General features: G+C 36.2%; 1 protein-coding gene and 1 pseudogene across 1 annotated transcript; both read right to left on the bottom strand.

Annotated features, from left to right (window-relative positions):
- Positions 1–208: 208 nt before the first annotated feature.
- On the bottom strand, positions 209–15,581 carry LOC125804525 (stonustoxin subunit beta-like). The gene is made up of 4 exons (XM_049483272.1): positions 15,297–15,581; positions 14,455–14,628; positions 1,983–2,029; positions 209–1,838 (listed from the first exon to the last, which is right to left on the bottom strand). Exons 1-4 carry the CDS (start codon positions 15,374–15,376, stop codon positions 1,297–1,299), a joined length of 843 nt encoding a protein of 280 aa, XP_049339229.1. The 5' UTR covers positions 15,377–15,581; the 3' UTR covers positions 209–1,296.
- Positions 15,582–19,479: 3,898 nt separating this feature from the next.
- Positions 19,480–22,578, bottom strand: LOC125804524 (NLR family CARD domain-containing protein 3-like; annotated as a pseudogene).
- Between the last annotated feature and the right edge of the window lie 3,395 nt (positions 22,579–25,973).

Here is a 25,973-nt window from a genome sequence, read left to right as displayed (position 1 = left end):
ACCTACCTTACACAGCAGTTGGTCATGACAGTATAGAAGGTCCATAAATTACAGGCCCAAAGCAGCATCATTCTTTTTTTTTTTTTTTTTTTTATCACAACCGGGCAGAAACACCAAAAGCTGTAGGGTAATTTACCACAGCATGACTTAGATAAAATTCGGATGTGAGAAATCTCAGAACATGAAATGATGACCAATGAGTCAGAGCTTAGAATTTAAAATATATTAAAGTTTACTTGAAAAATAGTTTCAGCATTACAGATATATAAAAGGAACAAAAAAAAATAGATATATATTAGAAAAGAGTAAAAGTACATCAACGAATACAATCTTGATAGATCAACACATTCGCAACCCAGAGAGAGAGAGAAAGAGAGAGAAGAGAGAGAGAGAGAGAGAGAGAGAGAGAGAGAGAGAGAGAGAAAGAGAGAGAAAGAGAGAGAGAGAGAGAGAGAGAGAGAGAGAGAGAAAGAAAGAGAAAGAAACTAAAGCCAGTCGAGGGACAGAGAGAACTCCTCAGACTTCATCCAAGCAGTTATACATTTATGCAAATGACGTGATTGAACAGAACTTATCAATATGATTACGTCAGCAAAGTCCAGTTAACAGCATGTTGTCCAGTTTTAATGACGTGATCCGCTCCAGCCTGTCTGTTCTTATCATGATGTTGTTCAGCGCTGTGTCCTTCATGAAAACAGCAGACAGTCCTTAAGTGTCCTAAAGTCTGTGAGAAGATGAAACGGAGGAAAAGAGTGGATGGAAAGATCTTCTGGCCTGTGTGCGACTTTACGCCGTGTAGAACAGGCATGCGCTGGCTATCTGAGGAGAGGTTCCCAGCACTTCACTCAGAGAGCTTGTTGTCTCCTAGTTCATATGCACTGGTCCCAGAACAGCAGAAAAGCAGTGAAGCTTCTCTGCCACTCAGGGTCACGTTCTCCTCACAGCTCTCATTGTTGATGAAAACACTCTGACCTTCCTGATTCCTGAAAAAGTAAAAACAACCTCCAAAGCCTTGTCATAGTGACAGTTAAAAAGAGAGCAGAGATCATAAGGTTATTAAGTGAATTATAATGTGAACAGTAAAAATAATAACTGTATATATAAATGTATAAAACATTTAAGAATAAGAGTGTGAAGGTGTGGTTATCTCCAATCACACCCTTCACCACTCACACACCCATACACTCATACACACTATCACATTCACTCACCCTCACAATCACATACTTACTCATACTTACACTTACACAAACATTCACTCACACACACTCACACACACACACCGGAAAGGTTAATCTATGTCACACACAGACACTGAGGAGTCATCATAAACAGCAAATCCTGCATAGAGGGGCTGAGTGAATGTGGTGTAGAATGTGTGTGAGTGTGTGTGTGTGTGTGTGTATCAGAGGAGACGCTGTAGAAGGACAGAATGCCGGAGGGACAGTCCACATACACTCCTACTCTCCTACAGCCGAAGGGAGGAGGGCGGAGTTTAGTGATGTTTAGATTGTGATGAACAGAGTATTCATTATCAGAGCAGAACAGACTCATGGAGTTTCTATTCCATCCAAACTGACAGTCAAAACTCACTCCTTTCCTGCGGATGGTTTTATAACTCAGAACTAATTTAGCTCCTCCCCTCCCACTCCACTCAGCCTCCCAGTAACAGCGCCCAGTAAAACTCTCTCTACTCAGAACCTGCAGATACACATTAAACCCCTCTGGATGATCAGGATATGACTCCAGCTCCTCTCTCCTCACCGCCATCCTGTTCTTCTCACTCAGAGAGAGACGAGGGTGTGCTGTGTTTGGATCCAGTGTCAAATCACAGCCGTCTGAACAGAAGAACACACATTACACACACTGCACTGATACAGAGAGAGAGTGTGTGTGTTTGTGTGTGTGTGTTTGTATGTGTGTGTGAGTGGGTGTTTGTGTGTGTGTGTGTGTGTGTGTGTTAAGTCTGTGTGTGAACTTACATTTCTTTAGTCCTGGTTTGATTCTGATTTTCCCTCTATTTTCCACCCTAAACACAAACACACCAATACACAAACACACACAAACAGGCGGAAGGTATTAATGTAAATTAACTAGTTATTAAATAATGTATTAAATAATCACAATCAAGTAAATAAATGAACATTGTAATCAGTATTCAGACTCTCTCTCCCTTACACACAAATACACACACACAACCCTCCAACTAGGTCAGGGTTCTGCACATGTTTGCAATTTTGCATTGCACTGCATTTAAAAACGTGATGGCAGGAATGTATGAGTGGGAACACTAGGCTCGGCAGATGATGCAATTTACGGAACACGGAACATTTTAACGTAAGCAGATACAGAGAGCCATGTGTATGCCCACTTTAGTCTTGTGAGATCTCATCACACCCATACTTTAGTTACTACTCAAGACGAGAAAGGGTGAATTGTAATAAAATTGTGGCTTACAGTTTACTGAAGTAGGAGGTACATTTATAGTTGCAAGAAAATGTATGTGAACCCCTTAGGATTACTTGGATTTCTGCATAAATTGGTAATTAAATGTGTTCTGATCTTCACAACAAGAGACCAACACAGTCTGCTTAAACTAATACCACAAAAATATATATGTTTGCATGGTTTTATTGAACACAAAATGTTAACATTCACAGTGCAGGGTGGAAAAAGTATGTGAACCTTTGGTAGCAATAACCTTAACCAAACGTTTCCTGTAGTTGCAGATCAGACCTGCACAACGGTCAGGAGGAATTTTGGACCATTTCTCTTCACAAAACTGTTTTAGTTCAGCAATATTCTTGGGTTATCTGGTGTGAATCGCTCTCTCGAGGTCATGCCACAGCATTTCAATTGGGCTGAGGTAAGGACTCTCCAGAAGGTGTATTTTCTTCTGTTGAAGCCGTTCAGTTGTTGATTTACTTGTATGTTTTGGGTCGTTGTTGCATCATCCATCCTCCGTTGAATATCAGTTGGCAGACAGATGGTCTAAATTTTTCTTGCAAAATTTCTTGTCAAACTTGGGAATTCATTTTCCAGTTGAAGACGGCAATCTGTCCAGGCCCTGAGGCAGCAAAGCAGCCCCAAACCATGATATTCACCCTCCACCATATTTCACAGTTGGGATGAGGTTTTGATGATTGTGGGCTGTGCCTTTTTTCCTCTCCGCACAAAGCGCTGTGTTTTTCTTCCAAACAACTAAATTTTGGTTTCATCTGTCCACAGTATATTTAGCCAGTACTGCTGTGGAACATCCAGGTGCTCTTTGGCAAACTTTAAACATGCAGCAATGCACAGCAGTGGCTTCCTCCGTGGTGTCCTCCGATGAGCTCCATTCTTGTTTAATGTTTTCTTTATTGTAGGTTTGTCAACAAATATGTTAGCATGCCCCAGAGATCACTGTAAGTCTTTAGCTGAAACTCTAGGACTCTTCCTCACCTCATTGATCATTCTGTGCTGTGCTCTTGCAGTCCTCTTTACAGGACGACAATACAAACAACTTCAATAACAACAACTACAAAAAATAACCAGCCTGTGATATGTTATTACAATATTTTACAAAAAAAACCCATAAAAATTACTTCAACCATCCAGACCTGACCAGAGCATTAGTACAGAGAAATTAATATATAGTTAATAAATTAAAATATATAAGCGGTGGCTCAACAATAGCTAGATACGAATCCTGTTTGAATCCTGTTCATGTAGCTTGCCATCAGAGCCGCGAGGGAGATCAATTGCCCTGTCTCTCTCTGGGTGGGTAAATGGCACTCTTTCTCCTCATCACTCCAAGCGTGATGCGGATCAGCACAAGGCCTTTATGAGCAAATAATGCTTTAAATTCAATAACCAAGATTGGGCCAAGGTACCACGACGGTTCTGCCACCGTCTGAAAGAGTCTGTCTTTGGCTATCACATGTGCGACTTTCGGCAACTTTTACTGTATGGTTGATTTTATATGAATTTTTATTTATATTAAATAATACTTAAAATTAAATAACTCAAGATTGACCCAAACCATCACAATGGTTCTACCATCTGAAAGAGATTGTCTTTGGCTATCACGTGTGCGAGATTGGCCAACTTTCACTGCATGGTTGATTTTATATGAATTTTTATGGGACCAGAACATACCATTTCACACAGTAGGGGGGGGGAACGGAAAAAAACATTTCACATGGGGGGGTGGGGAGGGGGGGAGACCGGAACATACCATATCACAAAGAAGAGGGGGGACCGGAACATACCATCATTTAAAAGAGTCTGTTTTAGGCTATCATGTGTGCGACTTTTGGAAACTTACACTCTATGGTTGATTTTTAATAATGCTTAAAGTTAAATTACTCAAGATTGGCACATACTACCACAACGGTTCTGCCATCGTTTGAAAGAGACTGTCTTAACCTATCATCAGTGCGACTTTCGCCAACGTACACGTTATCGTTGATTTTTTATGAATTTTTATTTATATTAAATAATGCTTAAAATTCAATAAGTCAAGATTGGCACATACTAACACAACGGTTCTGCCATCGTTTGAAAGAGACTGTCTTAAGCTATCAAGTGTGCGACTGACTGTGTTAATCTATCATGTGTGCGACTTTCGGCAACGTACACATTATCGTTGATTTTTTATGAATTTTTATTTATATAAAATAATGCTTAAAATTCAATAAGTCAAGATTGGCACATACTACCACAACGGTTCTGCCATCGTTTGAAAGAGACTGTCTTAACCTATCATGTGTGCGACTTTCGGCAACGTACAAATTATCGTTGATTTTTTATGAATTTTTATTTATATTAAATAATGCTTAAAATTCAATAACTCAAGATTGGCACATACTACCACAACGGTTCTGCCATCGTTTGAAAGAGACTGTCTTAACCTATCATGTGTGCGACTTTCGGCAACGTACACGCTATCGTTGATTTTTTATGAATTTTTATTTATATTAAATAATGCTTAAAATTCAATAACTCAAGATTGCGACATACGACCACAACGTTTCTGCCATCGTTTGAAAGAGACTGTCTTATTCTATCATGTGTGCGACTTTCGGCAACGTACACGTTATCGTTGATTTTTTATGAATTTTTATTTATATTAAATAATGCTTAAAATTCAATAACTCAAGATTGCGAAATACTACCACAACGGTTCTGCCATCGTTTGAAAGAGACTGTCTTAACCTATCATGTGTGCGACTTTCGGCAACGTACACGTTATCGTTGATTTTTTATGAATTTTTATTTATATTAAATAATGCTTAAAATTCAATAACTCAAGATTGGCACATACTACCACAAAGGTTCTGCCATTGTTTGAAAGAGACTGTCTTAACCTATTATGTGTGCGACTTTCGGCAACGTACACGTTATCGTTGATTTTTTATGAATTTTTATTTATATTAAATAATGCTTAAAATTCAATAACTCAAGATTGGCACATACTACCACAACGGTTCTGCCATCGTTTGAAAGAGACTGTCTTAACCTATCATGTGTGCGACTTTCGGCAACGTACACGTTATCGTTGATTTTTTATGAATTTTTATTTATATTAAATAATGCTTAAAATTCAATAACTCAAGATTGGCACATACTACCACAACGGTTCTGCCATCATTTGAAAGAGACTGTCTTAACCTATCATGTGTGCGACTTTCGGCAACGTACACGTTATCGTTGATTTTTTATGAATTTTTATTTATATTAAATAATGCTTAAAATTCAATAACTCAAGATTGGCACATACTACCACAAAGGTTCTGCCATTGTTTGAAAGAGACTGTCTTATTCTATCATGTGTGCGACATTCGGCAACGTACACGTTATCGTTGATTTTTTATGAATTTTTATTTATATTAAATAATGCTTAAAATTCAATAACTCAAGATTGGCACATACTACCACAACGGTTCTGCCATCGTTTGAAAGAGACTGTCTTAAGCTATCAAGTGTGCGACTGACTGTGTTAATCTATCATGTGTGCGACTTTCGGCAACGTACACATTATCGTTGATTTTTTATGAATTTTTATTTATATTAAATAATGCTTAAAATTCAATAACTCAAGATTGGCACATACTACCACAAATGTTCTGCCATTGTTTGAAAGAGACTGTCTTAACCTATCATGTGTGCGAATTTCGGCAACGTACACGTTATCGTTGATTTTTTATGAATTTTTATTTATATTAAATAATGCTTAAAATTCAATAACTCAAGATTGGCACATACTACCACAAAGGTTCTGCCATTGTTTGAAAGAGACTGTCTTATTCTATCATGTGTGCGACATTCGGCAACGTACACATTATCGTTGATTTTTTATGAATTTTTATTTATTCTAAATAATGCTTAAAATTCAATAACTCAAGATTGGGACATACTACCACAACGGTTCTGCCTTCGTTTGAAAGAGACTGTCTTAACCTATCATGTGTGAGAATTTCGGCAACGTACACGTTATCGTTGATTTTTTATGAATTTTTATTTATATTAAATAATGCTTAAAATTCAATAACTCAAGATTGGCACATACTACCACAAAGGTTCTGCCATTGTTTGAAAGAGACTGTCTTAACCTATTATGTGTGCGACTTTCGGCAACGTACACGTTATCGTTGATTTTTTATGAATTTTTATTTATATTAAATAATGCTTAAAATTCAATAACTCAAGATTGGCACATACTACCACAAATGTTCTGCCATTGTTTGAAAGAGACTGTCTTAACCTATCATGTGTGCGAATTTCGGCAACGTACACGTTATCGTTGATTTTTTATGAATTTTTATTTATATTAAATAATGCTTAAAATTCAATAACTCAAGATTGGCACATACTACCACAAAGGTTCTGCCATTGTTTGAAAGAGACTGTCTTATTCTATCATGTGTGCGACATTCGGCAACGTACACATTATCGTTGATTTTTTATGAATTTGTATTTATTCTAAATAATGCTTAAAATTCAATAACTCAAGATTGGGACATACTACCACAACGGTTCTGCCTTTGTTTGAAAGAGACTGTCTTAACCTATCATGTGTGCGACGTTCGGCAACGTACACGCTATCGTTGATTTTTTATGAATTTTTATTTATATTAAATAATGCTTAAAATTCAATAACTCAAGATTGCGACATACTACCACAACGGTTCTGCCATCGTTTGAAAGAGACTGTCTTATTCTATCATGTGTGCGACTTTCGGCAACGTACACGTTATCGTTGATTTTTTATGAATTTTTATTTATATTAAATAATGCTTAAAATTCAATAACTCAAGATTGGCACATACTACCACAACGCTTCTGCCATCCTTTGAAAGAGACTGTCTTAACCTATCAGGTGTGCGACTTTCGGCAACGTACACGCTATCGTTGATTTTTTATGAATTTTTATTTATATTAAATAATGCTTAAAATTCAATAACTCAAGATTGGCACATACTACCACAAAGGTTCTGCCATTGTTTGAAAGAGACTGTCTTATTCTATCATGTGTGCGACATTCGGCAACGTACACATTATCGTTGATTTTTTATGAATTTTTATTTATTCTAAATAATGCTTAAAATTCAATAACTCAAGATTGGGACATACTACCACAAAGGTTCTGCCATTGTTTGAAAGAGACTGTCTTAACCTATCATGTGTGCGACTTTCGGCAACGTACACGTTATCGTTGATTTTTTATGAATTTTTATTTATATTAAATAATGCTTAAAATTCAATAACTCAAGATTGGCACATACTACCACAAAGGTTCTGACATTGTTTGAAAGAGACTGTCTTAACCTATCATGTGTGCGACTTTCGGCAACGTACACGCTATCGTTGATTTTTTATGAATTTTTATTTATATTAAATAATGCTTAAAATTCAATAACTCAAGATTGGGACATACTACCACAACGGTTCTGCCATTGTTTGAAAGAGACTGTCTTATTCTATCATGTGTGCGACTTTCGGCAACGTACACGTTATCGTTGATTTTTTATGAATTTTTATTTATATTAAATAATGCTTAAAATTCAATAACTCAAGATTGGCACATACTACCACAAAGGTTCTGCCATTGTTTGAAAGAGACTGTCTTAACCTATCATGTGTGCGACTTTCGGCAACGTACACGTTATCGTTGATTTTTTATGAATTTTTATTTATATTAAATAATGCTTAAAATTCAATAACTCAAGATTGGGACATACTACCACAACGGTTCTGCCATTGTTTGAAAGAGACTGTCTTATTCTATCATGTGTGCGACTTTCGGCAACGTACACGTTATCGTTGATTTTTTATGAATTTTTATTTATATTAAATAATGCTTAAAATTCAATAACTCAAGATTGGGACATACTACCACAACGTTTCTGCCATCGTTTGAAAGAGACTGTCTTAACCTATCATGTGTGCGACTTTCGGCAACGTACACGCTATCGTTGATTTTTTATGAATTTTTATTTATATTAAATAATGCTTAAAATTCAATAACTCAAGATTGGGACATACTACCACAACGGTTCTGCCATCGTTTGAAAGAGACTGTCTTATTCTATCATGTGTGCGACTTTCGGCAACGTACACGTTATCGTTGATTTTTTATGAATTTTTATTTATATTAAATAATGCTTAAAATTCAATAACTCAAGATTGGCACATACTACCACAACGCTTCTGCCATCCTTTGAAAGAGACTGTCTTAACCTATCATGTGTGCGACTTTCGGCAACGTACACGCTATCGTTGATTTTTTATGAATTTTTATTTATATTAAATAATGCTTAAAATTCAATAACTCAAGATTGGCACATACTACCACAAAGGTTCTGCCATTGTTTGAAAGAGACTGTCTTATTCTATCATGTGTGCGACATTCGGCAACGTACACATTATCGTTGATTTTTTATGAATTTTTATTTATTCTAAATAATGCTTAAAATTCAATAACTCAAGATTGGGACATACTACCACAACGGTTCTGCCTTTGTTTGAAAGAGACTGTCTTATTCTATCATGTGTGCGACTTTCGGCAACGTACACGTTATCGTTGATTTTTTATGAATTTTTATTTATATTAAATAATGCTTAAAATTCAATAACTCAAGATTGGCACATACTACCACAAAGGTTCTGCCATTGTTTGAAAGAGACTGTCTTAACCTATCATGTGTGCGACTTTCGGCAACGTACACGCTATCGTTGATTTTTTATGAATTTTTATTTATATTAAATAATGCTTAAAATTCAATAACTCAAGATTGGGACATACTACCACAACGGTTCTGCCATCGTTTGAAAGAGACTGTCTTATTCTATCATGTGTGCGACTTTCGGCAACGTACACGTTATCGTTGATTTTTTATGAATTTTTATTTATATTAAATAATGCTTAAAATTCAATAACTCAAGATTGGGACATACTACCACAACGGTTCTGCCATTGTTTGAAAGAGACTGTCTTATTCTATCATGTGTGCGACTTTCGGCAACGTACACGTTATCGTTGATTTTTTATGAATTTTTATTTATATTAAATAATGCTTAAAATTCAATAACTCAAGATTGGGACATACTACCACAACGTTTCTGCCATCGTTTGAAAGAGACTGTCTTAACCTATCATGTGTGCGACTTTCGGCAACGTACACGCTATCGTTGATTTTTTATGAATTTTTATTTATATTAAATAATGCTTAAAATTCAATAACTCAAGATTGGGACATACTACCACAACGGTTCTGCCATCGTTTGAAAGAGACTGTCTTATTCTATCATGTGTGCGACTTTCGGCAACGTACACGTTATCGTTGATTTTTTATGAATTTTTATTTATATTAAATAATGCTTAAAATTCAATAACTCAAGATTGGCACATACTACCACAACGCTTCTGCCATCCTTTGAAAGAGACTGTCTTAACCTATCATGTGTGCGACTTTCGGCAACGTACACGCTATCGTTGATTTTTTATGAATTTTTATTTATATTAAATAATGCTTAAAATTCAATAACTCAAGATTGGCACATACTACCACAAAGGTTCTGCCATTGTTTGAAAGAGACTGTCTTAACCTATCATGTGTGCGACTTTCGGCAACGTACACGCTATCGTTGATTTTTTATGAATTTTTATTTATATTAAATAATGCTTAAAATTCAATAACTCAAGATTGGGACATACTACCACAACGGTTCTGCCATCGTTTGAAAGAGACTGTCTTATTCTATCATGTGTGCGACTTTCGGCAACGTACACGTTATCGTTGATTTTTTATGAATTTTTATTTATATTAAATAATGCTTAAAATTCAATAACTCAAGATTGGCACATACTACCACAAAGGTTCTGCCATTGTTTGAAAGAGACTGTCTTAACCTATCATGTGTGCGACTTTCGGCAACGTACACGCTATCGTTGATTTTTTATGAATTTTTATTTATATTAAATAATGCTTAAAATTCAATAACTCAAGATTGGCACATACTACCACAACGGTTCTGCCTTTGTTTGAAAGAGACTGTCTTAACCTATCATGTGTGCGACGTTCGGCAACGTACACGCTATCGTTGATTTTTTATGAATTTTTATTTATATGAAATAATGCTTAAAATTCAATAACTCAAGATTGCGACATACTACCACAACGGTTCTGCCATCGTTTGAAAGCGACTGTCTTATTCTATCATGTGTGCGACTTTCGGCAACGTACACGTTATCGTTGATTTTTTATGAATTTTTATTTATATTAAATAATGCTTAAAATTCAATAACTCAAGATTGGCACATACTACCACAAAGGTTCTGCCATTGTTTGAAAGAGACTGTCTTAACCTATCATGTGTGCGACTTTCGGCAACGTACACGTTATCGTTGATTTTTTATGAATTTTTATTTATATTAAATAATGCTTAAAATTCAATAACTCAAGATTGGCACATACTACCACAAAGGTTCTGCCATTGTTTGAAAGAGACTGTCTTAACCTATCATGTGTGCGACTTTCGGCAACGTACACGCTATCGTTGATTTTTTATGAATTTTTATTTATATTAAATAATGCTTAAAATTCAATAACTCAAGATTGGGACATACTACCACAACGGTTCTGCCATCGTTTGAAAGAGACTGTCTTAACCTATCATGTGTGCGACTTTCGGCAACGTACACGCTATCGTTGATTTTTTATGAATTTTTATTTATATTAAATAATGCTTAAAATTCAATAACTCAAGATTGGGACATACTACCACAACGGTTCTGCCATCGTTTGAAAGAGACTGTCTTATTCTATCATGTGTGCCACTTTCGGCAACGTACACGTTATCGTTGATTTTTTATGAATTTTTATTTATATTAAATAATGCTTAAAATTCAATAACTCAAGATTGGCACATACTACCACAACGCTTCTGCCATCCTTTGAAAGAGACTGTCTTAACCTATCATGTGTGCGACTTTCGGCAACGTACACGCTATCGTTGATTTTTTATGAATTTTTATTTATATTAAATAATGCTTAAAATTCAATAACTCAAGATTGGCACATACTACCACAAAGGTTCTGCCATTGTTTGAAAGAGACTGTCTTATTCTATCATGTGTGCGACATTCGGCAACGTACACATTATCGTTGATTTTTTATGAATTTTTATTTATTCTAAATAATGCTTAAAATTCAATAACTCAAGATTGGGACATACTACCACAACGGTTCTGCCTTTGTTTGAAAGAGACTGTCTTATTCTATCATGTGTGCGACTTTCGGCAACGTACACGTTATCGTTGATTTTTTATGAATTTTTATTTATATTAAATAATGCTTAAAATTCAATAACTCAAGATTGGCACATACTACCACAAAGGTTCTGCCATTGTTTGAAAGAGACTGTCTTAACCTATCATGTGTGCGACTTTCGGCAACGTACACGCTATCGTTGATTTTTTATGAATTTTTATTTATATTAAATAATGCTTAAAATTCAATAACTCAAGATTGGGACATACTACCACAACGGTTCTGCCATCGTTTGAAAGAGACTGTCTTATTCTATCATGTGTGCGACTTTCGGCAACGTACACGTTATCGTTGATTTTTTATGAATTTTTATTTATATTAAATAATGCTTAAAATTCAATAACTCAAGATTGGCACATACTACCACAAAGGTTCTGCCATTGTTTGAAAGAGACTGTCTTAACCTATCATGTGTGCGACTTTCGGCAACGTACACGCTATCGTTGATTTTTTATGAATTTTTATTTATATTAAATAATGCTTAAAATTCAATAACTCAAGATTGGCACATACTACCACAACGGTTCTGCCTTTGTTTGAAAGAGACTGTCTTAACCTATCATGTGTGCGACGTTCGGCAACGTACACGCTATCGTTGATTTTTTATGAATTTTTATTTATATGAAATAATGCTTAAAATTCAATAACTCAAGATTGCGACATACTACCACAACGGTTCTGCCATCGTTTGAAAGCGACTGTCTTATTCTATCATGTGTGCGACTTTCGGCAACGTACACGTTATCGTTGATTTTTTATGAATTTTTATTTATATTAAATAATGCTTAAAATTCAATAACTCAAGATTGGCACATACTACCACAAAGGTTCTGCCATTGTTTGAAAGAGACTGTCTTAACCTATCATGTGTGCGACTTTCGGCAACGTACACGCTATCGTTGATTTTTTATGAATTTTTATTTATATTAAATAATGCTTAAAATTCAATAACTCAAGATTGGCACATACTACCACAACGGTTCTGCCATCGTTTGAAAGAGACTGTCTTATTCTATCATGTGTGCGACATTCGGCAACGTACACATTATCGTTGATTTTTTATGAATTTTTATTTATTCTAAATAATGCTTAAAATTCAATAACTCAAGATTGGGACATACTACCACAACGGTTCTGCCTTTGTTTGAAAGAGACTGTCTTATTCTATCATGTGTGCGACTTTCGGCAACGTACACGTTATCGTTGATTTTTTATGAATTTTTATTTATATTAAATAATGCTTAAAATTCAATAACTCAAGATTGGCACATACTACCACAAAGGTTCTGCCATTGTTTGAAAGAGACTGTCTTAACCTATCATGTGTGCGACTTTCGGCAACGTACACGCTATCGTTGATTTTTTATGAATTTTTATTTATATTAAATAATGCTTAAAATTCAATAACTCAAGATTGGGACATACTACCACAACGGTTCTGCCATCGTTTGAAAGAGACTGTCTTATTCTATCATGTGTGCGACTTTCGGCAACGTACACGTTATCGTTGATTTTTTATGAATTTTTATTTATATGAAATAATGCTTAAAATTCAATAACTCAAGATTGCGACATACTACCACAACGGTTCTGCCATCGTTTGAAAGCGACTGTCTTATTCTATCATGTGTGCGACTTTCGGCAACGTACACGTTATCGTTGATTTTTTATGAATTTTTATTTATATTAAATAATGCTTAAAATTCAATAACTCAAGATTGGCACATACTACCACAAAGGTTCTGCCATTGTTTGAAAGAGACTGTCTTAACCTATCATGTGTGCGAATTTCGGCAACGTACACGTTATCGTTGATTTTTTATGAATTTTTATTTATATTAAATAATGCTTAAAATTCAATAACTCAAGATTGGCACATACTACCACAAAGGTTCTGCCATTGTTTGAAAGAGACTGTCTTAACCTATCATGTGTGCGACTTTCGGCAACGTACACGTTATCGTTGATTTTTTATGAATTTTTATTTATATTAAATAATGCTTAAAATTCAATAACTCAAGATTGGGACATACTACCACAACGCTTCTGCCATCGTTTGAAAGAGACTGTCTTAACCTATCATGTGTGCGACTTTCGGCAACGTACACGTTATCGTTGATTTTTTATGAATTTTTATTTATATTAAATAATGCTTAAAATTCAATAACTCAAGATTGGGACATACTACCACAACGGTTCTGCCATTGTTTGAAAGAGACTTTCTTAGGCTATCATGTGTGCGACTTTCGGCAACCTACACAACATCGTTGATTTTTTTATGAATTTTTATTTATATTAAATAATGGTTTAAATTAAATTACCCAAGATTGGCATCACATGTGCGACTTTAGGCAACTTTCACTGTATGGTTGATTTTATATGAATTTTTATTAATGGCAAATAATGCTTTAAATTCAATAACTCAAGATTGGGCCACGGTACCACAACGTTTCTTTCACTGTATGGTTGATTTTATGCGAATTTACATTTATTTCAAATAATGCTTTAAATTCAATAACTCAAGATTGAGCCACGGTACCACAACGGTACTAAAAAAATCACAGCAAGTAACAAAATATTTAGGTTTTTAGCATGGTATTGTGCATGATATTATATGGCACACACCCAATTGGAAACTCACCTGGGTTTCTGCAGTTTACAGTGTAAACTCTTCAGTCCAGCAGAGAGCAGCTCCACTCCTGAATCCTGCAGGTCATTGTTACTGAGGTCCAGCTCTATCAGGGAGGAGTTTTCTAATTTCAGAGCAGAGCATTGAGTTTCACAGTGTTTCACTGTGAGATTACAGTCAGCTAGTCTGCAAAGAAAGAGTAAACATAGTACAGTTAAAACAATGGAAGAAAACTCCACATTAATGATCTAATAAGATTTATGGACAAATTACATTACTTGTTCATATTTTTGCGTTCTGCAGGCTTATCATTACAAATGTTACTTAGTAAATCAACAGATACTGGATAATTTCCACTGCCTTTAATGGATTTAATGTTTTCAGCAACTCCATGATTAATGTTTTCAAAAACAAAAAAATATATATTAACCTAGTGTTTCTTTCATTGGTAATATGGTTCATTCACTAACACACCACTAAAAAGAGACTAAATAAATCTGTTCATGCTATCTCTACAATTGACCATTTTAGATATACCAGTCTATAAATTACTAGGTATAAAATAAGCACATTAAAGTCTTTCCACCATAAACTGACAAAGACTAAAAAATATATATATATATAAAATACACCAAATATTTATTTAAGAACTGTTGAAACTTCCACTTTTAATTCACTACATATTTTCCCTGAGTTTAATACTTTTACTCCGATACATTTTAACGTCCTACTTCGTTACTCATTACCAGGGACGTCATCAGTCCTTCTTAGGGGCTCAGAAACCACCAAAGATAATCTACGTTGTCTCCGCTGAGCACACACACGCGCACGCCCACACACACTATATTAAACACCTCTTTATTCTACTGTTGTCTGACGGGATGTCCCACTCCACATACGTCCTGTATGTTTCTGCGTGCGTGTGCCCCTTCATTCACACTGGAAAGCGACAACGCGACAGGCCACCATTCATTTCCTATGGCAGGGTGCGATTTGTCGCTGCGACATGTGAGAGGTGACAAGTGAGAGCCGACAATCGACAAAGCGGCAAAGCAACAAGAAGTTGAAATTTTCTCAACTTTATGCAAATGATTTATGATGCAGTGAAGCGACATTCTAACCCAATCTTTGGACCAATCACATACAAGGCGGTCCGAGGTCCTCAGGCTTCTGCTCTCTGAACTTTTGGTTCCTTTTGCTGTGCATTCTGTTGAATGGGGTGGACATCGATCTGCGGGAATGGCAGGTAAATCACAGAAACAACCAAGAGTCTAGCAAGCTCAAGAGTTATAGCTGTAAAATTAAAGTGGCCAAGGGATTCCTCATGTTTATACCATATGTTTCATGTATACATGTATATTTCTCAAGCGGGAATCAAATTTACTGGATGGTATAGCTTATATATATAAAATTTTATAATTATATTTATTATTAATCATTTTAGTAATCTTAATTTAGTTAACAAATACATATTTACTAGAAACATTTATTAAACCTTTTTTTTCGTTCCTTTTTTGTGCCTTTTTTCTTGTCGGAGGCTGGATCATGATACACGTGAACGTTGAGCTTGTCACGCCCACAAGGGACAAAATCGGGGAGACACAAGCGACTCGTCACGAACGCAGGGTGTCTGTGTGCGCATGTGTGTGTATATGGCAAGCCAAATAGGTCAGAATTCGCCTGGGTCTGACGGCGCATAAAGCATGCGTAATGCTGAAAAAATGCCGACCAAAAACGTTGTATAGTGTGTGGCAGCGCTAGGCGCTAACGTAATTCCTCAGGCCTTTCATATGCAAAACGGACAGAATTTACGTATCCCCTCCTTCTCCAAGCAGTTCAGCCTTCTGACTCTGTCAGGGAACTTGCTCTCCAGTTAAAATAAAAGCCCCAAGTGCTCCAAATGTTTGCTTTGTTGTTAGATGTGCTAAGTTCCTTTATTTCTGGCTAAACTGGGCTTTACAAAATTTTGTCCCAGACAAAAACATAAAAATACGTAATAAAATGTACTTATTTTAATCAACCGTTAAAACGACACATTATGCCGTAACTATGAAATAAATATCTCGTAATTATGAGAAGTTTTATGTGTGTCTATCACAGCACTACAGCATTTCTCCGACTTAATGTCACAGTTAATTGAATTAATAAAATTCTATTTTACACTTGGCTTAATTCACAAGGAAATCTTAGTGTCACTGAGCGGCATTGATGGCATTTTAATAAGCATTTAAACACTGCGAAGGATTTTGAGTCTTGCCGTTTAAACAGCCGTAAAAAATAAACCAGACCTCTCTGTATAAATCCTAAAGCCAGGCAGACTTTTTGAATGAGCGCTATCCGTTCAGAAGGATGTTAATTAACATTTGCAACACTAAAGAACCTGCTATAGACCTGTTATTTAATAAAAATGTTTATTAAGAACTGACCTTCCCATCTACTCTAATATAATTAACAATGTCTAAAAATATAAAACATTTTCTGAACAAACATTTTTTTTTAAATATATAGCCTATAGCAAAACACAAAAAAACAACAAATCAGGCTTTGTACTGTACACTCATTAAACCGAAATAGACCAAGAACAATTCCATAATTTACAATGACTGACTACTCTTTAATATAATAAAATGTTTAAGAATATAAAACACTTTTTCAAAAAATGATTTTTTTTAACTCAGTTCCGAGCTGCGAGAGACAAGGTGCAGCGCATTTTGCCCAAACAATAAAACATTTTAGTAAAAACAGTGATAATAGTATATTTTAATACCATTGCTTTGGTGTTTAAACTACACTCAATCCGACGATATTTATTACGTTATTTCATATATTTTATATTTTAATATATGTGACCATGGTGATGAGAATTCCCAGCACTTTCCCAGCACTTTCCTCAGGCGGGTCGGTCGGGCTCTGTTTGTTATTGCTATTTTTTATTTTATATAAAGCTATGGCGTGATATACACAATACAGCAGTAACAAATCAAAATGTTTTTCAAAAAAAGTTGCACAAGTTAGAATGTTGTAATCACACAGCTCTGGAACTGCAGTGAGCACACAAACACACACACACACGCATACACACACACACACGCCCGCACTCCTGCACTGCACTGCTCCTCATCTCTGATATTTTTTAAATATTCAAATTACGGTAAGTTCGAATTCATAAATCCTCACAATCAATTTTACAGTCCAATTTATCATGCATTCTTTATTCCAGCACCTTATGTTGATTTTATCTCCTCTCAAACATACAAGTGTATACCATTATTTTAATTGACAATGGAGCGGGTCCGGTCGGGCCAGGTCTGGCTGGATTTTTTGGGCTGGATCTAAGCTCTACTGCTGCATACTCATGCTTTAATGTTACAGTTCATAATCTGTCATTTTGTTTCAGGACTTAAGAAAACTGCCCTGTTTCTGCTGAACCGAGCGCATATACACAGAAAGAGCTCTGGCTACGGGCTGTGTTTGTCCTGCAGTGTGAACTCCTATATCGCAGCGTGTCAGTGCAGTGTGAGCTTATGAATCAGAGGCGTATGAGTCTGCCTGACTTTAGGATTTTTACAGAGAGGTCTGGTTTATTTTTTACGGCTGTTTAAAAGCTGAGATTCAAAATCCTTTGCCGTGTTTAAATGCTTATGAAAATGCCATCAATGCCGCTCAGTGACACTAAGATTTCCTTGTGAATTAAGCCAAGTGTAAAATAGAATTATATTAATTCAATTAAGTGCGGCATTAAGTCTGAGAAATGCTGTAGTGCGGTGGTAGACACACAAAGAACTTCTCGTAATTACGAGATGTTTTTATAATTAAGACATATTATGTCGTTTGAACGACATAATAAAAAGATACTTTCTCATAATTACGGCATTATCATTAAAGCCAGAGCAGTAGATTCTCTGCACTGTCACTGGGATTGATGAAGCTTTAATTTAAGATTTTATGTAAATGTGCTTTCTCTTGTTCTCGTGCTGTTGCTACAGCCAAAGGAATTGTGAGCATCCTTAAGCCTAAACATCTGAAATAATAAACTAAATAACTAAAATAAACTCAGAATTTTGCTTTTCCACATCATTTATCAAAACTGTTTCAGGATCTAAATGAATAATTTTTTTCATTAAAAAAGGAAAATGTTTTTTTGATATGAGATTTGCAAATCTCTGCATTCTAATATAGTTATATTATTTACATCTGCACAGTGACAACTTTTTTAGAATTCGGTTTGCAGTTTAACGTTAATAGTTATACATATTTAGGTAATTTATTGTTTATTTATTTATGTAGATTTTTTAAAATAAGTATTTATTTTAATCCAGTTTGGCAGATGCCAGTTGAGCAAGTAGAACAGCTTGCCATAGTTAGAATGGGAATTCTGACCCTGCAGCAAAAGCAGGCAAGAAGAAGGAAGACATAGGTAAAAAAAAAATTAGACATAGGTTATAAATATGCCATAATGTTATAAATGAAAATTATTTTAAAATGAAACGTTATTTTAGATATCTAAACATTAGCTAATTACAAAAATTCTAGATAATGCAAACAGTTTATCAACATGTTACACTATTAAGAACTTTTAAGTAAGTAGGGTAAATAATTTATTAATTTTATGAAACACCTTGGTCGTGTTTTTAAAAGCCACAGCTAATTATTTTATATAAAATCACTTTAATATGAGTAAACTTTAATAACACACCTTGTTTGAACAAATAGAAAATAGATAATAATAACTAATTACTCTAATAGTTGACAAGAAATAGGGTGATTTTCACAAGCTCCTGACATTTTAGTCATCCCAGTGTTATATTACTCTATCCCAGGCTTGGCATTAGACATGGTGGCAGTAGGTTCCAGCATATCTGTTTCTTAAGAGTCCTAATCTATTGCCAGCACTTCTCTACTGAGACTACATACACTATGTGTACATTTGCACATCAGCAGCAGCAATGGTTGCAACTTGGAAGTCCATGAATGTAGAATTCATTAGAAAGGGATACATAAATAATAAACACATTCACATTATATACATTTAGATACTCACAGAGCCTTTCTGCAGTTGTTCACAGCTGGAAGCAGTTTCATTTAAATGTTCTCTGATGTGCAGTGTTTCTTCAGGTCTAACTCATCCAGCACCTCCTCTGAGATCTGCAGCATGTAGCACAGAGCTGAACACTCTGCTATATACAGTTTATTTTCTGAGCGTTTCTATGATTTTAGGAACTCCTGAATCTTTCTGGATAAATGCTGGTCTTTTACTTCAGTCAGACAGAGGGACAGGTTAACAGATCTGTCATTAGGAAGATATTCATTTTCCATTGATTCTTTGATGTGCTGCACTGTTCTGTTGATGCTCTCTGAGCTGCTCTCTGTGTTGATCAGGAGCCCCTGTAGGATCTTCTGACCGGACTCCAGTGAGATGCCCAGCAGGAAACGGAGGAACAGATCCAGGTGTCCATTCTGGCTCTTTAAGACTTTATCCACTGCTACACACAGGAGCTTATCCAGTGGAACATTTTCAGTCCACCTAATGAACCAAGGATTAAAAACTTCCAGTGCCTTATTGTTCTTGATCAAGTAGCAGTGAAACACATAGAGAGCAGCCAGGAACTCCTGAAAGCTCAGATGAACAAAGCTGTAGACCTTCCTCTGATAAAGCACACATTCCTCCCTAAAAATCTCAGTGCAGATCCCAGAATACACTGAGGCCTCTGTGAGATCAATACCGCTCTCTCTCTCAGGTCCTCTTCATAGAACATCACGTTCCACATCATCAGCTGTTTAAAAGCCAGTTTAGCCAGTTTCAGAAGCACAGTTCTGTTGGATTCCAGCAGTTTCTCTGGATCCCTATCATAGCTTTCCCCATACTTCTCATTCTTTATGCTGGTCTGAGTGATCAGGAAGTGGCAGTACATTTCAGTCAGAGTTTTAGGGATTTCTGTATCACTCTGTGTCAGGATTTGCTGAAGCACAGTGGCTGAGATCCAGCAGAAGATGGTAATGTGGCACATGATGCGGAGGCTTCTCGCTGTCTTAATGTGGGACATGATTTTCTGGGCTTGGTCTTGGTCACTGATCTTCTTCCTGAAGTACTCCTCCTTCTGTGGATCATTAAACCCCTGAATTTCTGTCACACGGCTGATGTATCAAGAAGGAATCTGATTGGCTGCTGCTGGACGGGAGGTGATCCAGATGTGAGCAAAGGGCAGCAGCTCTCCTTTAAGAAGGTTTGTAATCAACACATCAACTGATGATGTCATGGTTACATCAGACACTTTCTCACACTCCACAAAGTTCAGTGGAATTCTGCTTTCATCCAGTCCATCAAGGATGAACACAACTCTGCATGTATCGTAGATCTTAGGGACCAGATATTTGAGATCAGGGTTGAAAGCACACAGAGTATGAAGACTGTACTGATCTTCTTTAATCAGGTTCAGCTCTCGGAGTGGGAACACAAACATGAAATCTACATCCTGATTGGCTTTTCCTTCAGCCCAGTCCAGAATTAACTTCTGCACAGAGACAGTTTTCCCAATTCCAGCAATTCCTTTAGTCAGAACAGTTCTGATCTTCTTTAGTCTTTCATCTTCTTGTCTTTTGATCTATCTGAGACCACTATCCGCCATGTTCTCATTTTCAGGTTCTCCTTTAGGATCTTCTACAGGTTTAAAGATATCTGAGCAGTTGATTGGAGTGTCCTGTAAGTATCTGCTGGATTTTTTCTCCATCTGTAGAACCTCATGTTCTTTATTCACTACTTCACTCTCTCCCTCTATGATGTAGAGCTGAGTGTAAATACTGTTCAGGAGGGTTCTATTCTCTGGTGTTTTGATTCCCTCTTATAAGCTCTTGTATCTGTTCTTCATGCTGGTTTTATGTTTCTGTAAGACACTCTGCAGAACATCATCCACTAGTTGATAGGAATCCTGATTTATAGACTCCTCTATGTCTGGATGTAAAACAGGAAGTGTTGTAGATCTCTTTCTGCAGCAGGGACAAATAAAGTCTTCTGACAGAGCAGTTCTATTCCTGAAGCTGTTGATACACCGTCTGCAGAAACTGTGTCCACAGGTGATCGAGACTGGATCTGTCAGAACCTGCTCACACACTCCACACCTGGACTGATCCTGGACAAGACCACTCCTCCCACTGTTAAGAAAGATGAAATGTCTAAATATCAAATATATGAAGAAAAGGTTTTCAGAGCGTGTTAATGTTCCAGTCTCACACTCTATAAAGTTTACAAATTAATTAATTTATATTTTAAATTCATAGAATACATCAATAAAACGTGTCATTCTCATCTGTTACTGGATCATACATTTCCCTGATTTTCTCTTAAACTCCTAAATCGTTCTATTGGTGTAAAAAATGCACGTAAAGTAAATGGTGCAGAAACTAAGAAATTTAAAGTTTAAGAAATATAATCTTAATCAAAAGAAAAAAGTAGGACTTAGGCCATTAACTATGTTAAGGTTTTGTAAACGCTGATGTATATGTTTATTATCATTATACATTCTCAATTTTACTGTCAATTTGAATTTAATTAACCCCCATATACTTTTTTCTTTTATGTTTTTTGATTGAAATATAATTATTACAATTTTAATAAAAAAATGAATTAATAAAAGTACTATAATACAGGATAAATCCAAAAAGAGGTAATCAAAAAAAGAGAGTCAGGATGAAGGTATGCCTGACAATTTATTCATTCTGACCAGGGCTAAATGAATAATGTTATTTTTATGGTTATCATGTTATGAGTTTTCATGGTAGATCGATTCCTTGGAAGCATGATATGTGTAGGTTGTCATAATAAACTAGGTATAAATTATCACAAGACATGTGTCAAACACTGAGTTGCCACTCTTCCTAAACACAAACCTGGATGCTGGAGGTTCTCCTTTATTACTGAAGGTAAGACATTGAATCATTGAGTTGTTACTTTTCATAGACACATAGCTGGGTTCTGGAGGTTCTCCTTTATTACTGAAGGTAAGAGGTTGAATAATTGAGTTGTTACTCTTCATAGACACATAGCTGGGTTCTGGAGGTTCGGCTGTGGGTTTCTGCAGTCTGTAAATGAGATCAAATAAAAACATGCTTTATAAACAGATAAGAAAACTGCAGAGTCATCATAAATAAAGCAGTCTCAAGCAGATAAATATTACGTTACAACATTTTTTTATCAATGGCAATAAATTCATCATGGTCGCACATCTGGTTTGACAGTGATTAGCAAAGTTTATCTCCTTTTTTTTATTAACATGTCTTCAATAAAACCATGCAAACATGTACATTTGTGTGTGGTATTAGTTTAAGCAGACTGTGTTTGTCTATTGTTGTGACTTAGCTGAAGATCAGAACACATTAAATGCCAATGTATGCAGAAATACAAGTAATCCCAAAGGGTTCACATAATTTTCTTGCAACTGTGTATATACTCAGTGGGATCATGCACCTACTTTTTTTTACTCACCTGTTAACCTGTACTCATGTGATGTGAAAATAAAGCTGATCTGAATCATGATTAATAATTAAATTACATATATTATAATACTTTCTGCAGCACATGATCTCACAAAGACTCTTCAGATGGTGAAGGAGAATTCTGAATGATCACGAGATCTTCCAGGATCAGAGACTCATTAGTGGAGCTGGTGTTCAGGACTGATGTTCAGTTACTCACTATGGGACAGGGGGTTCTCCTCCAGATGTGGAGAGATGAGACTCCATCGTAGAGGAGCTTCAGCTGAACACCAGAGATGCTGTTCTCTGTGAACAGATTAGATATTATAATATCAACAGTGTGATAAATACATTAATTACTAGTGGAACTACTGAAATAGTCATTTACCACAAGGAAATTAGATTATTATGTTTTTATTTATTGAAGATAAAGGAGCAGAGTTAGAAACACTCCTCTAAAGCAGTGTTTCTCAACCAGGGTGCCGCGGCACCCTGGGGTGCCGTCTGGCTTCATCGGGGGTGCCGTCAAAATATTGCGCCTCACGTGCATATTTCCTTTCCAGAGTCAGCTCGTGTCGGGGTGTGTCCCAATTCACAGGCAGCATACTCTGAAGGATGCGACCCACAGAGGCGGTGTATTACTGCGCAGCTGTGACGCAATCTGTCTTCGAATACAGCCTCTGAAGGATGCAGCCCCTAAATTGGGACACACTGTAAAGTTTTTGTCCCCCACGCGATGCACGCGCTATTTTATTTCATATTCCGCCAGCAACACCCCTCGTTCTCACCTGAAGTACTGCGCCACAAAAATTATGTCGGAATGACCTTCCTCTAATCTAATATAATTTAACATGGTTTAAGAATATAAAATACTTTCTTAACAAACAAACATTTAGCAAATAGCCTGTCCAAAAACACAAAAAAATGGCTATGCCCTGCACACTTATTGTAACGCGGGACCAGACGGGAGGCGGACGTAAACGCGGGTAAGACAAACTTTATTAAATAACAAAGAAACAAATAAACAAACAGGGGAATAACGGATATAAATAGGTGCATAAACAAACAGGGAAAAAACGTGAAACAGATAATAACAAAACAGGGCGAGGAAATATATACAAGGGATAAATACGTAAATATATACAACATAAACAAAGAAACTAACAGGAACTTAACGTGACTAGAAATAACGTGACCGATAACCAAACAAGAAAACAAACTAGAAATATACAGGGAATAAACGGAGATAAATACAAAACGAAGAACTAGAGAACGTGGAAATAACTATAGCGAACGTGGCAAGACAAACAACGGGGGAAGGTGCAAAGACCGACAGCAAACGTAGACTAACAAGTACTATTTATACTAAACATGAAACAATGAACACCTGGGGAAACAGGTAACGAGGGGCGGAGCTACAAATTAGAAACACATGTGGAAAAGTACTGAGACGGGAGACACAGGGGAGCACAGGTCACGTGGGGAATGCACACAGAGACACGAGACGAGGCCAAGACGTGACACTTATTGAACCAAACTAACAATCATTTAAAATTAATAATTAATTTATTTATAATTAATTAATAATTATTATAATTTCTAAAAATATAATTAACGATGTTTAAGAATATAAAATGCTTTCTGAACAAACAATTTTTTTTATTTTAAGCATATAGCCTTATTTTATAGCCTTTATTTTAAGCTTATAGCACTCTGCACTTAACACACTCTGCAAAGTCGACACACGTGTTGTTTCTATCAACAACTAACTTGAATTAGCTCCATACCTCTGACTGTCCTTCGCATTGGACCAAATTTAGCTCACCTTACGTAATGTTTCTCCTCGCTTCAGAGGGCTCCATTTTGTTGGCTATTTAGCTACACACAGTAGTTTACCAGCCGTAACTATAAAATAAAATATACTTGCGCACAGTAACTATTAGTTACTAGCTATATTTTTTCTGACATTTATATGGATTTATATTTATGCTTTCTACACTGACTTACTCCTAGATTAACATAGCAGATGTTTTGCCGTTTGAGAATTAGACAGATATACCTGATGCTTGTTCTCACTCATTCTCTCTCACATTGTGAAAGTACAATTTAGTGACAGTGCCACAATAATAAGATAAAAAGATGAAAGGACAATTTAAAAAAATAGAACATTTATTTAAAACAATAAACTTAGGTTCCTTACTGTATTAAATCTTTTTGCAACTAGGCCTGGACAATAATTCGATATCGGTATTTATCGCGATAAGAAATGTTTCAATAACGGTGATATCAGTTTTGTGGTATATCGATATGTATTAGAATCACGGACAGGCGTTTTTTACTGGCGTCAGCTCGCCGCAGAGCTCAACACATTCAGCCCCCGTAGCTGGGCTACGTCAATGCGTGATGACGTAACCACACAGGCACGTAGCCAAATAGGCTAGGCTAGGAAAGGCTAGGTTAAAATGGCTAGGCTCGGGTCCGCTTCGCTACGCAGCACACATGTCTCGACGAGCGGATCCAAGGCTAAGGTAGACTCGATTCGGTCGGCCCCGGATCCTCGAGGCCGGCCGCGGGTCCGCTCGCGGGTCCTCGAGGCCGGCCGCGGGAACGCTCGCGGGTCCGCTCGCTCGCCCGCGGGTCCGCTCCCTTGCCGCTTTGCTGCAAATTGTGCCGGAGAGTGCAGCCGACCAGCAGCGGTAATGTTAATACATCTAATCTGTTCCACCACTTCAAGCAACTCCACTACATACAATATTTTTCTTATACTGACTGAAGCACTTTTATAGCTTATGTTGTAACTAAGTTATTCATAGTTGATAAAGCCTGTAGGTTTGTTTATTTTACGGGAAAATCTTGTTGCTTTTATGTATATAAAGGCTTATTGTATTCTATGTCCTAGTTGAAACACTTGTTTTAATCTGTTAAATTTGTTCACAAAGAATAAAAAGCTCTGCCTCTGTTGTAATTTAAAGTTATTTTTATTGGTAATAGTTATATAGGCTTATGTTTGACAGGGATGTCATGTTATTATTTTGCTATATGCAAATAATATTGAGCATTCA

Source organism: Astyanax mexicanus, chromosome 9 (genome assembly GCF_023375975.1).
Source record: "Astyanax mexicanus isolate ESR-SI-001 chromosome 9, AstMex3_surface, whole genome shotgun sequence".
NCBI lineage: Eukaryota > Metazoa > Chordata > Actinopteri > Characiformes > Acestrorhamphidae > Astyanax > Astyanax mexicanus.
This window is presented reverse-complemented; position numbering and strand designations above follow the sequence as displayed.

What these genes read in the sequence shown, in the direction of transcription:
- LOC125804525 (XM_049483272.1), bottom strand. Translation starts at nt 15,376, where the DNA reads ATGAAGGGGCACACGCACGCAGAAACATACAGGACGTATGTGGAGTGG. An exon ending in GACAACAGTAGAATAAAGAG is followed by an intron (nt 14,629 to 15,296) that starts GTGTTTAATATA and finishes CTTTCTTTGCAG; the next exon opens with ACTAGCTGACTGTAATCTCA. An exon ending in TGTAAACTGCAGAAACCCAG is followed by an intron (nt 2,030 to 14,454) that starts GTGAGTTTCCAA and finishes GTTTGTGTTTAG; the next exon opens with GGTGGAAAATAGAGGGAAAA.